The 13,679-nt window shown below is 39.4% G+C and overlaps 1 protein-coding gene across 1 annotated transcript in view; it reads left to right on the top strand.

Annotated features, from left to right (window-relative positions):
- The window catches only part of ALPI (alkaline phosphatase, intestinal), a 65,584-nt gene that overhangs the window by 33,269 nt on the left and 18,636 nt on the right, over positions 1–13,679 (top strand). The window contains exons 4-6 of the mRNA XM_063441719.1: positions 1,357–1,531; positions 3,905–4,077; positions 7,381–7,515. Of these exons, the coding sequence (XP_063297789.1) occupies positions 1,357–1,531; positions 3,905–4,077; positions 7,381–7,515 (483 nt within the window). The remainder of the gene's footprint in view (positions 1–1,356; positions 1,532–3,904; positions 4,078–7,380; positions 7,516–13,679) is intronic.

The raw sequence follows: 13,679 nt of genomic DNA, 5'->3' as shown, positions 1-13,679 counted from the left end.
GACTCCCTTTTAATAGGCAGAATGTATACAGTTTTTTTTTTTTAAGTCTTTTCAATTCAATGTAACTTGCATGCTTCCATTTTTATGTCCTTTGCACTTATGCACTTTTAAAGTTTATTATTATGGCAGAACCCAGTACAATATGTATGTGTTCAACATTTTATTAATGATTTATACAATTGTTTTAATTCCTGGGAGCCAATAATATTTATATTTATTTTACTTGCATAATTTTTTTAAAACATTGCAATTCTAGTGTATGTTTATTGTGGATTACCAATTAAAGCAAATTGTTTTTGAAAACCTTGCTGTGGCATCCTATATACACATACCTAATACTGGGAATACTGAATAACCATCATCACTTCAAAAAGCAAAAGGAACCAGGTTTCCAGCAAAGTCACCACAAGAAAGGATTGGACATCCTTAAAGTGTCCACAAGCGCTTACCATCCGAGTCATATGTGGTTTATGACTCCTGACTTGTGAGTGACACTATATACGTATCTTTATAGATTATTTCTATTACAACAATATTGCGCTATTTGTGTTTTGTATTTATATGATTACAGATACATATTGAACAACTTATGCAAGAAGCTCCACCTTATGTATGTATGTGTTTTCTGTAGGATGAGAACTGGGCCTAAATACCCCTCCTCTAGAGCTGTAACCGGCCTCTGACCCCAAAGGCAGTTACCAAGTTACCATTTGCATAATTGCTGCTCAGCATTAACCCTTCTGTGGATTTGGTTGCTGCTCGGCACAACTTTTCCTGTGTGGACAGTAAATGCCATTAACCACATTTTTATAAGCGGATGAATACGTGACACCTTCATTCTTAGCTAATCCTAGTGGTGCACGGTTTAGTTCACTACCTGAGAGTGATCAGCTGATGCTGTGAGCTAATAATCATGAGATGGACCTTAGCACAGGAGAGCATATAGAAACATCATAACTACTACAGCGCAGTTTAGTTTTTATGGTGCTTGGAGTGTTTCTTTAATGTATGAATGGCAGGGTCTCACACTACAGTGATTCCTAATAGTTATAAATAGCCTTTAATGAAAATTGGAATATTGGGCCATGGTATGTTTTGCATTTTCAAAAGGATCCAACATTTGGTAACATGTTAGAAAAAAATATGCAAATTAACAAGCTAATTACAATTTCCGGAGATTAATTGTTCATGTTTTTTTTTTCAATTCCAACTGTAAAAATGCACCTAAAGCTGTGAAGATGATAGGTTATACACTTTGTACTAGCGGAACGAATGTGCAAAATGTCCACAATTACAGATGCAGGCATTCTAACACCAGTTATTCATCATTCTGCATATCTTTCCCCCCCCCCCCAGACATACAATGTAGACCGCCAGGTTCCAGACAGCGCAGGCACTGCTACTGCTTACCTATGTGGAGTGAAGGGCAATTATGGAACTATTGGGTTAAACGCTGCAGCCAAGCGCACTGACTGCAGCACAGAAAAAGGCAATCATGTTCAATCCATACTCAAGAAAGCCAAGGCAGCAGGTAGAGTGTGAGATTGCTTTACATGTACATTGTATATTGTTTTGAGTACAGCTCAATGTTCTTTATAACTTTATAAAAGGGCTTTATTTCAAAATATTGATGAAAACGCTTTGCTTAAAAATATCTAATTGATTACAATGATGCATACATAATAATCCTATATACAGCAAAAAGCCTGACTTGTTACCACAAACCCTAACATTTCATTGTGTGCATAACTTGTTGTACTATTCAACTTGCATCAATAGATTTTATTGATCATTTTAATGTTGCCGTTTGCTCATTGAACCAGGGGCATTGCTAGGGTCAAAATACACCTCCACGTATTTAAATGACAAATATATAAAACCCCACCCCGCCCCAATTCCACCACTTAACGCATTTCTTCCACTCTAATGGTTACTTACAGACATGTACACTAAAACACATATAAACAAAGACATGCACAACCATACACAGGCACAGACACACATAGACAGGCATGACATAAATACATAAAATATACTACAACTTAATAGGTAGACACCAAATACAACGATGAATCACCACTAAAGTTGAATAATGAGACCAGATGTGACTACCATAACCACTGTGTCACTGTAGAGATAACCTACGGTTTAGAATTTTAAATACCAGATGCCTATAGAATTATCAATAGTAGTTACAGGACTCTGTGGAAATGGAGTTAGATGGAAAAGTGTAACTTTAGGATGTATTAAAATGTTTCAATATAATTGAAATAGAATGTATCAGCTAGTCATGTCATATCCCTCCGCATAAAGGGGTGGGAAAAATCTAATTAGCTGAAATGGTAATCTAGTAAAGGTTCTAAGATATTCATGAACCAGTACACATAAAGATGGATATTATAAATAAATTGTCCCTGTTAGGGTTAAAATCCAAAGTCTGTGTCAATTATATAGTGCAGCCGACAGAGTGCTTACTAGAAAGATTTATTAGCACATATACACTGTCAAAACATTACACACATATATATAAAAGACTAATACATAAAATGTTCTAAATGAAAAAAGCAGATAGTACCAGGTTTACAGTCTGAGGGTCAAAAGCTGTTGATTTCTCTCTCTCACCGGCCGGATAAAAGTGAGTCTGGACCTCCTCGTGCTGTGTCAACACTACCTGTCAGCCGCGTGCGTTCCACTGCGGCTCTGGATGCGTTCCAATCTGCTTTCTCCTGGAGATCAGTGTAAGATGCCGCCTAACGCGTTTCGTGATCATAGGATCACTTCATCAGAGGATGGCATCCTTGTTTCTTCGTTCTATTAAATACTATTCGGTCTAATTATGCTGATCTGCATTTAAACCTTGATCTGCAAGAAGGGGCAAAAGCTTTGTGGAGGAGTAGCAGGAGTGCTAGCATGCATGTGCAGCACAGGATCCAGCTGATTCCCCTCACCGGAAGTGACGAGGGTAGGGGATTTTCACGGGTAGGGAAATTTGATAGAACACCTGGAGTGACATGGTCGTCTTGCGCACTAGACTTCTATAACCGTCAGGAGTGCTAGTACACATGTGCAGCACAGGGAACATCCGATCAACGTCACTGAACATGATGTGGGTATAGGTTTTGGACGGGTATAGAAATCTGACACAACACCAGTGTTGTAGGGTCCCACCTTCAGGGCTTGTGGCTCCCAGCCCCCTGAAAAGTGAACTGACAACGAAATTGTGAAATGTAACAATGTATTTTCATCTTGGAAAATGTCCACAAATCCATTTTTATTTTTTTTAGACAAAATTGCTACTTTGGTTTAGATTTTCCAATTATCATTTTTTTTGTGACTACATTTTTGGCCTATTGTTTTTGTACTGTCACGTTTGAGGGGGAAAACAATCTAATTCTATTTTACAAAATTGTAATTGATCCTTTTTTTTACATCATTTTTTATTTTATTTATTTTTTACATTCACAGAACGAAAATTCCATGTTCAGGAACATTTTATTTTTTTTTTCTCTGAAATGTAAACTAACTGAATCAAGAGTTCCAAAAATGCTACAAACCCTTAAAATCTGGTAACTTGTTCACTAAAAAAATATATATATTCACTAGCAAAGTTTTATGCTACAGTGTGATTTGTGAATTTCAAAATTTTAGGGCAAAATGGAAACATAATTCACTGGGGAAATATGACAGAACTGGATATTCTGCCGTAAGATTCTAAATTCACTTTTTAATTCAGAAAACTCACAGTTTTGTAAATAACTCTGAAATTACTAAAGATGGACAGATATTTTTAGACTTTCAGAAGCCAGACACTATGGGCTCAATTTAATAAATACGGTGTGTGTAAATCATTGGAAGAAAGTTATGAGAAAATTGCATTTACTAGTGTCTGATCCCAACTCTACAGGAAAATCAGTTGGAATCGTTACTACAACACGTATCCAGCATGCTTCCCCAGCTGGGACCTACGCAAACACTGCTGAAAGGGGCTGGTATTCCGATGCGGACATGCCCAGTGTTGCTGTTGCTGCTGGCTGTCCGGATATTGCACAGCAACTCATTTCCAATGTAGACATTGATGTGAGTATAATATTGTATGATTGTTAGGAGACAGTGGTGGTTTGTCTATTATGGCAGTGCCTAGCAAGTAAATTGTTAATTTAATAAAAATGGGGAATTTTTTTTTATTGTTGGTGTTAAAGGAGCATTCACTTGGTTTCCCTAGGGGTGATGGAAGATTGTATTAAAAAAAAAAATTACCAAAAATAAACAAAAAATAAACCGGAAAAATTGAGTGTCTGTCAGAAATACTTTGGCTTTGTTTTTATACTAAGGTACACAATACATTGGATTTTTCATTAAAAAAATTTGTGTGGATATTTTCTGTCATATTTTTCTCTAGTGGTTGTTTAGACTTTTTACTATTTATTTAAAAAAAGTTGTTTTAATTAAGCATCACGTTTTTTGTTTTCCCACCTATTACTGGGAGACACTCCATTTTTCATTTTTTGTTGTTGATTTCAACCCAACGACTAACCTCTACTAGGAGTGTCATCTGCTATCTAGCTCGTTTTAGGTGTTTCTATTCAATTCACCAATTGCACCAATTTCTCCTCCCCTTATTCCTCCACTGTAAATATTCACTCATTGATAATGAATCTATGATGAATACTCTCTGGATATGCAGCTTGGTATGTGTAAAAGTTAGATAATTAGGGAAAAATGCCCAGTCTTAGTATACACTGTGATGGACCGCCTAGCACCCCGACTGGCTACCTTCATCAAACTCGCTTCCTAGCTATTCCCAGGACACCCGTATCGCTTCAGCCCCCAGTCACCACAGCTTGACTGGGGTCTATCCAGACTTTTCCACCCTGAGTCATGTGTTACAGCTCCAAGTGATCACTCTCTCCTGCAGAGTGTGTAGTTGTATAGCTGTCTCACCCAAACATTAGCCGAGACTTAGTGAAGGGTAGAGTAGAACTGCTTTATTCAATGAACCATAGGTTTATATAGGAATAATCACATCAGGGGGTCATCACACAAAACAATACAAGTCTCTCCTTGGAGTCTTGGTGTCTAGGACAGAATTAAGTCAAGAGTCCATAACTGAATTACCTGCCTGAAACCGAGATCCATAGCACAATAGCTATTGTATTATAAACTAATTTCTTACCTCCCGTTTACCTTTTATACACACAGACTCGCTAACACAATTATCTCCCATAGTACAAGAAAACTCCTAAAACGCATATAATAATATACAACAGATGAAAGGGGTCTCTGGAACAATGGGACAACACCCTTCCGGGAAAACAACGAGGAAAGTGGGGGAAAGAGAATAACTAACAGGCACCCTGTACCTATAATGGGCACAAGGTGACTTAAACATAGGAGTAATCTGTGGACCTCCATAAAGTGTCCATCTTCAGCCCCCAGTGATGGTGACTACAGTCACATACACCACAGACATGCTCCTATAAATTATTTCTAAAGTGACATTTTACTATGCACAAAGATTTCTGATCTCACGCTAAAGCACTACTTAAAAAGTAGCCGGTAGTTTGTGTTAAATCATAATGTAAAGGGTTTGAGTTCAATTTGTGTTTTGTGTTTTTCCTTTTTTTTTTATTTGCTCATTTATGTTTCTAATTTAAGTTCTTTATTTTTCTGTTGTCAAGTATGTTGTCATTCATACATGTGTATTGCAACGCCATAACACTGATATCGATTTGTGAGTGCCCTTACTAAAATATAAACATACTTAACTAATTTCCTTCAGTGAGTTTCAGTGGTACTAAATACGTTTACTTATTTATATGTTGGTCTATATAATGGACTTGGGTAGATAGCTGCCTAAATGTCATGTCTTGATAAATGTAGGACATCGGAGCACATCTGCTGTTTTTATTCAGATAAGTGACATTCTTATGATATATATAAAAAAAAAATTCAAAACGTTTCATCTGTATTAAAATTGTGTTTATTATTCTACTTATTATTATTATTATTATTGCAATTTATATAGCGCCAACAGATTCCGTAGCGCTTTACAATATTATGAGAGGGGATTTAACTATAAATAGGACAATTACAAATAAACTTACAGGAACAATAGGTTGAAGAGGACCCTGCTCAATCGAGCTTACATTCTATAGGAGGTGGGGTGTAAAACACATTAGGACAGGAATTTGCAATCAAATAAGGTGGACTGCCCTTTAGGAGAGGGCAAGAGACAGGTATGTGAGGTATTGGTTAGTCTTGGAGGCCATAAGCTTTCCTAAAGAGATGGGTTTTAAGGCACTTCTTAAAAGATGCAAGACTAGGGGAGAGTCTGATGGCGGTAGGCAGGCTATTCCATAGGAAGGGAGCCGCCCGCGAGAAGTCCTGCAAGCGCGAGTTGGCCGTACGAGTGCGGACAACGGACAGGAGGTGGTCACGGGCAGAGCGGAGAGACCGAGAAGGGACATACCTATGGATCTGTGAGGAGATATAAGAGGGGCTAGAGTTGTTCAGTGCTTTATAGGTGTGAGTTAGTACCTTGAATTGACTCCTATAGCATACAGGAAGCCAATGTAAGGACTGGCAGAGGGGTGAGGTGTGAGAGAAACAACTAGAGAGGAAAATCAGTCTAGCAGCAGCGTTCATTACGGACTGTAGGGGTGCAGTACGGCTTTTGGGAAGACCAATCAGGACAGGGTTACAGTAATCCATGCGGGAAATTACTAGAGCATGGACAAGCTCCTTGGTAGTATCTGGTGCAAGAAAGGGGCGGATGCGGGCTATGTTTTTAAGTTGAAATCTTCAGGATTTGGCAACATGCTGGATGTGAGGCTCAAAGGTGAGACCAGAATCAAGTATGACGCCAAGACAGCGCGCTTGCAAGGATGGACTGATGTTGGTACCACAAACTTGAAGGGAGAGCGAAAGAGGAGGATCAGTATTAGGAGGAGGAAAGACAAGGAGCTCAGTTTTTGAGAGATTGAGTTTCAGAAAGCGGGAGGACATCCAGTCACAGATGGAAGAAAGGCAAGCAGTGACACGTTGCAGGACGGCAGGGGAGAGGTCCGGGGAGGAGAGATATAGCTGGGTGTCATCAGCGTACAGGTGGTAGTGGAATCCAAAAGAGGTAATAAGTTTGCCAAGAGAGGCAGTATAAAGAGAAAATAGAAGGGGACCAAGGACGGAGCCTTGGGGGACTCCAACCGAGACAGGGCGAGGGGAGGAGGTATCATTAGAAAAAATTCTACTACATGTAACTTGTGTCAGCGATGTGTTGCTATATCACCTTAGGTATCTGACATCTTTTTAAATAACAGTAAAAAAAAAAAAAAAGAAAGAAGAATCTCTCCATTACTAATAGTTGGTATTTTTTTTTTTTAGGTAATCCTAGGAGGTGGAAGAAAGTATATGACTCCGAAGGGAACCCCAGATCCTGAATACCCAACGGATGCAAAACAGAACGGGCTAAGAAGGGATGGCAGAAATCTTATAGAGGAGTGGCTCAAAAACCATACGGTTGGGCAGACATTTACAATTACAAGATCTTTGTATATACTAGCTAGAGTTTAATATTATGTTTGCTGTATAGTAGTCAAAAGTTTTTATACCCTTCGGTAAGCCTTCTGCATATACATAATGGAGATACATATTTGTGATATTTGTCTACAGCTCCATTAATAGACAAATACAACCATGTTATCAGATGATGGGTTCCATAACATAATGACTCACTAGAGATTTTCGAAGGGAACATTCTGGACCTTTCATTAATCTTAATGGCTGTGTGAGCAGAATCACTGAGATTGCTATGGCTCCAGCTGTTTCCTTCAGCGCACGATTGGATGCCAGTACCTGTTTACAGATCATTCCAGTGCTGTCAATTCCTACTCTGTCTTAACACTTTTAATTGTCACGGAGAGGCCAACACCCCTCCATGTGCGTCTGTGACTTTCATTTCCCATTGGGCCAAATCATAGATAAAGCCTCTCTCGCCACTGGGCAAATAGCAGGCCCTCACCTGTCACCAAACAAGCAGTGATATAGCTATGTAATGGTCATGATGTGTATTTAATAAATGGTTATTCGTTAATATCTCTTTGCCCTCTTTATTACAGGCCTAACCTCTTAACGGTTCTGGCACACTTCAACCGATTTTCATGTAAAAAGAGTGTTTGCTAGTATAAATTCATATTTATACTCCATCAGCCTTTGTTCCCTACCATAAATAAAAGGCAGTAGCCTGGAATTGTGAGAGGGATTAAGGTCCCTACTTAAGGTCCCTCACATGCAGCAACAACGGGAAAGCTGCCATCCCACCGCTCCCTCTTATTATAACAATAATCTAGGTGGGACCTGTTTATTACAGGCCTAACCTCTCGACCGTTCTGGCACACTTCAAACGACTTTCATGTAAAATTAGTGTTTGCTAGTATAAATTCATATTTATACTCGATCGTCTTTTTGTTCCGACCACAAATATATATATAGTTGATGAGAGGGTAGACCTGCAATAAAGAGGGCAAAAATATGAAGACAAGTTTATTTATTTTTTCACAAATAACAATTATTTATTCATATTATAGAAAGCAAATCTGATTTCTTTCTCTGGGTTTGGAATGTACCTGTTGCATGTGGAGGACTTCTAGCGTCCCATATTCTTAATTATGTGTGTCGGAACATGGTTACTTGATGCCCCTGTGGCTGCCCCAATACGGAATGAATGGCCTGAGAAGGAGGCAGAATTGTGGCCTAAACTAAGTATTAGCGTGCAAATATATAGCATGAGTTGTTTTGTGGTAAGTGGTTTTCCTTGTAGAGATAGTAATGGGTAATTGGGATTCTTGATAACCTGATTTTGAATTAAATTGTCCAGAACTTGTACTGGGCACCATTTCGAAAAAGTAGGATAGTATGAAATTTCTACTGGTGGACCAGTTTGGCATGTTTAAGTATGAGGAATTGACAGACTATAATGGTCATTACTTGCTTTAAAAATGTTTTGATTAAGGCACGACTGAGTGCCGGATGTTTTTTTGAATGAAAACTCTTTCAGTCTCAGAAAACCATTAAAAGCTAAATACACTGCTGCTTTGATTACTATCTTGGTAGGGTTATTGAAAGGCCTTTTATCAATTAGTTCAGAGGATTCCTAAAGATGTTACTGTCTATTGGGAGTCTTTTAGGTGGTTTTTGAAGTTTTAGTCTCTGAATACCTTTCAGCAAATTTTTAAAATAAAATTGGTGTTTTGTTGGAGTATATTGTTAACATGTAATGTTGTATTCCTGTTAAGTATAGTTTGATCGTGCTATAGGCTAATTTCAAAGAGATGTGGCAAAACGTTGTGAAAGCTACCATGGTTTCAATAGAAAATACATTTATTACACTGAAATCACACACACATTTCTTAAACAAACAAAATGCTCTAGCGTAAGCTTTTTCTATTTGTAGACAAACCAGCCTGAGCAAGTAATACCCTCTGATTTAATAATAAAATTAAGGCATAATTAAGTCTTTGAACTGCGGAGGTTCTCTGGGCTGAATGTTCGCTGTTAGATGGAGCCTGAAAAACTCCTGTAAATTTGAACGTGAAAGAGCGTCAACTGCGTAATTCAGAACGCCTGGTACATGAATGCAGTTTTCTTACTAAATTCATTATAGCAAGGGATTGGGACCGTTCTTTATTAAGAATGTTGCAAGCTCTCAAGTTATCTGAAAAACACCTTACCACTTTTCCTTTCTACATACCCTGGGTCATCTAAATTAGTTCTAGGGTCGTCATCTGGTAGTCCATGTATGAGTACAAGTAGTGGAGAGATAAAAGCTCTTCCTTGAGGAATAATCCTCATCGTGAAGTTGAGTGAACCTAACAGTGACTGTAATTCCTTTCTACTGCAGGACCCATTGGAAGTGCATGAATCAATATATGTCAGGATCCTATCTACTTTTTCCTGAGGCAAGCTAGTTTGCATAAATACTGAATTTAGTGTAATATCCGGGAAAGTTATGTCAGTGTTGGGACCTTCCATTTTGTTTACGGCTGCAGGAAATCCCTAATCCTTGAATAATGAAAGGGTGTGTTGTAGGCTGGTCGGTGTGGAGTAGTGTAGATCAATTGAGAGAAAATTGTCAAGGTAGTGTATTACAACTGGGCACCTGTGTTTGTTAAGTAGGAGCCAGGTCAACGTCTCTGCAAAAATATCAAAGAGTTTTGGACTACTCTTTGATCCGAATGTTAGTCTTGCAGCAAAGTAGTACTGGTCTTCCCACTTAATGCAAATTCCAGAGTGATTGATGTTTTGGGAGTAGTTTAAATGCATTTGTGATGTCCGTTTTGCTCATCCAAGCTCCCTTACCAGTGTTGATTATAGCTGGTATAGCGTTGCCTGTCTTAGCATACTGTGACGAGAAGTCTTCTGAAGTTATTAATGCATTTAAACTAGGGGTAGAGAAGGAGTGAGGGGCTGAAAACGCAATCATAAGTCTCTTTTTGTTATTAAACTTTCCTGTGGATATTCCTAGGGGATTAGTTCTCCAAGAAATGAAGGGTGGTAAAGTGAACGGCCCTATCATGATGAAACCGTTATCAATGTCTTTGTTGAGGAGTGCCCATAGATTCTAGTATACCTGTTTGAAGTGCAATAAAGCCAGTGTGAAACCCAGAAGAGAAACCAGAGATTAGAAATTCCACAAGATGTGGGGAAGGATGATCAGCCAGGTAACGCTGCAAATTGGGTACATTTATTAAGGTTAGCGATTTTTTTTTTGTGGAAATAGTTTGTTTGGACACATGGTTTTTGCATGTGCTCTAAAACACAGAGAGCATACGTGAAGGATCCTGCATGCACTGTAACTACAACTTCCTGCGTTATTACACACTTTTGCTTTCCCCAGAAAAACAATTGGTCTTCCTAATTTGTCTTTTAATTCTCTCTGAGCAGTACTAGGTTGGTACTCTGTACTGTTATTGCTAGTGGAGGGTACTGCAACATCGTTGGGACAGAAATTTGCTGTTTGGGAGGCTGAGGAACAGATGGCTAAAACTGGTGTTTTAAGTCCCGCAAAATGTCTGCAAAACAATTCTGTGTCTAGTTGGCTCCAGTCAGTATGGTTACTAAACTGGGCCAGTGCTGCTGTGGACTTTGCTGAAAAGGACTGATGATAGTCATAAAAAGAGTAGGCTCCATATTTATAATCTAGGTCCACCAGTTTGTGCATGTATGAATCAAGTTCCTCTCTCCGATGGGGAAAAGAGGAGCAAATTACATCCCTAAACAACCCAAAGGCTAATACCAATTCAGAACATTTAATTTCTTGTTAAATCTTGGGTCTCTAGCCTTCATTACCACGGATAAATTGCCAAATGTGTAAGATCTGTTTTCGATTATATCCTGTGACGCAATGAGGACGGAGGCCAACTTAACAACTTGCCCTCTAAGATGTCATGTTTTACATTTTGTGGGATAAGATATACCAGGTTGATAATGTTTGTATTGTTATTAGGTAATGGGCTAGCATTACCTTCTAGACTTGGTTCTGGCTGGGCTATTGGTTGTTGAATTTCCAGAATAACTGCACGGTTAGTAGTTTCCAGATTATCCAATTGATTGGTAATAGTATTTATAGAAGCCACCAGAGAGGACACCATGTTATGAAGATCTGACAAGCTATTTTGGATGTTACATTTAGTACTGGGGCCAGGTTGTTCGTTATCGTTTTGTGTTTTTAATAACCAAAACAGTTAAGCTTTTACTTGCTGTAGCTGGAAACTGAATGTTCATTCTTTTAAGTTCAGCTGTGATTTTAGGTATTGTCCATGATCTGTAGCTGAAAGCTGGACTACAAACTACAGTGTGCCTCGTAGGGAAATTAGATCTGGATGGAGTGCTGGTAAACGACAGGTCATCTCCTTGTAGTGAAGCGTTAGGCATACTATGGGTGTAAAGGAAATTAATTTGGTTATTGATATGAACGTGCTAGGTATGAAGAAATTATATTACTTTAACTAATTCGGTGACAGGTGAGGCCCTTGCTAGTTGCCAAGGAGCTTGAGAGGCTCTATCTATGATTTGGCTCAAGTGGGCTTTTTTTGCTGCCACAGACATAGTGGCGGGGTGTTGAGAGGAGAGTGAAAGGGGAGAAACAAACTTTCCCACGAGAATGTAAAGAAATTACTAACCAGGATTAGCGGCAGGATTTGGCAATCGACTGGACATGAGGGGTGAAGGAGAGGTCAGAGTCAAAGAGAACACCATTGCAGTGAGCCTGCGAGGTAGAGGTGATGGTGGCGCCGTTGACTTGGAAGGAGACAGATACGGAACTAGCAACACTTGAGGGAGGAAAGACCCAGAAGTGTTTAAGGAAGTGAGCAGCCATCCAATTGGAAATCATGGAGAGGCAGTCAGAGACACGAGTCAAAATGGGTGGAGAGAAATCAGGAGAAGACAGGTAGACTTGTGTGTCATTTGCATATAAACGATAATGGAAGCCAAAGGAGCTGATGAGTTTACCAAAGGAAAGCGGTTTAGATGGATAACAGTAGGGGACGAAAGACAGAACCTTGGGCCAACAGAGGGGGGTTGGGGAGCAGAGCCAGGGAAAGAAACACTGAGAAAGTGCTGGGAGAGGTAGCAGGAGCACCAGGAGAGAGCAGTATCTCGTAGACCGAGATTACAGAGAATGAGAAGAACATGTGAGGAGGGACAACAGATTGGACACTGAAAGATACCACTCAAGGCTCTTTTAATTCTGCAAATCTGTGAGTGACCAATTGTAACTTTAAATCAGTACCAGTCCCCACACAGTTAAACGCTATGTTCCTTTATTGTATTTATATTTAGCAGATTTTCCCCTATCTATATGCATATATCTATTGAAGACAAGAGGAAGTCTTCGGGGAGTTACCAGGATACTTCACCTGAAACATTAAGGGAAGTCCTGGTTTGCTTTAAATCACATATACATAATTTGCTTCACTGGGTTGTGTTCACATATATTGTTGTTTTTGAGAGAATGAGAAGAAGCTGTTGATGATCAACAGTGTCAAAGGCAGCAGTAAGATCAAGCAGAATCAGGATAGAGTAATGGACGCGAAATTTAGCAGCCAATAAATCATTGCATACTTTGGTCACTGCTTTTTCAACAGAGTGACGAGCGTGGAATTCAGACTGAAGAGGGTCAAGCAGTTGGATTCAAGGAAGTCTGTCAATCTTGCATGCACAACTCGCTCAAGGATCTTGGAGGCAAACGGCAGTAGCGATACAGTTGGATGGGGAGTTGGGGTCAAGGTTGTTTTGTTCTTTAGAATTGGTGTTATGGTTGCATGCTTGAAGGATGAAGGAAATGTGTCGGAGGGAGAGATTGAAAACTTAAGTGAGAGGAAGAGCAACAGAGGTAAACAGTACGGATGAGATATGAGGGAATAGGATTGAGGGAACAGGTGGTGGGGCGGGAGGAAAGGAGCAGAGCAGAAACCTCTTCCGCTGTAGTAGGTGTGAATGAGCATAGAACAGTGGAGTGAGTGGGGATGGGTGATGAATTGGAAGATTTATTGGAAGGGGAGGAAGAGAGGTTAGAGATCTCTTTCCTGATTGTAGAATTTTTTTCAGTGAAGTAAGTTGCAAAGTTTGAGGCCGACAGGGTAGTAGGAGGAGGGGGAGCAACAGGGCAAAGGAGAGCATTA

Source organism: Pelobates fuscus, chromosome 2 (assembly GCF_036172605.1).
Source record: "Pelobates fuscus isolate aPelFus1 chromosome 2, aPelFus1.pri, whole genome shotgun sequence".
Lineage (NCBI taxonomy): Eukaryota > Metazoa > Chordata > Amphibia > Anura > Pelobatidae > Pelobates > Pelobates fuscus.
This window is presented reverse-complemented; position numbering and strand designations above follow the sequence as displayed.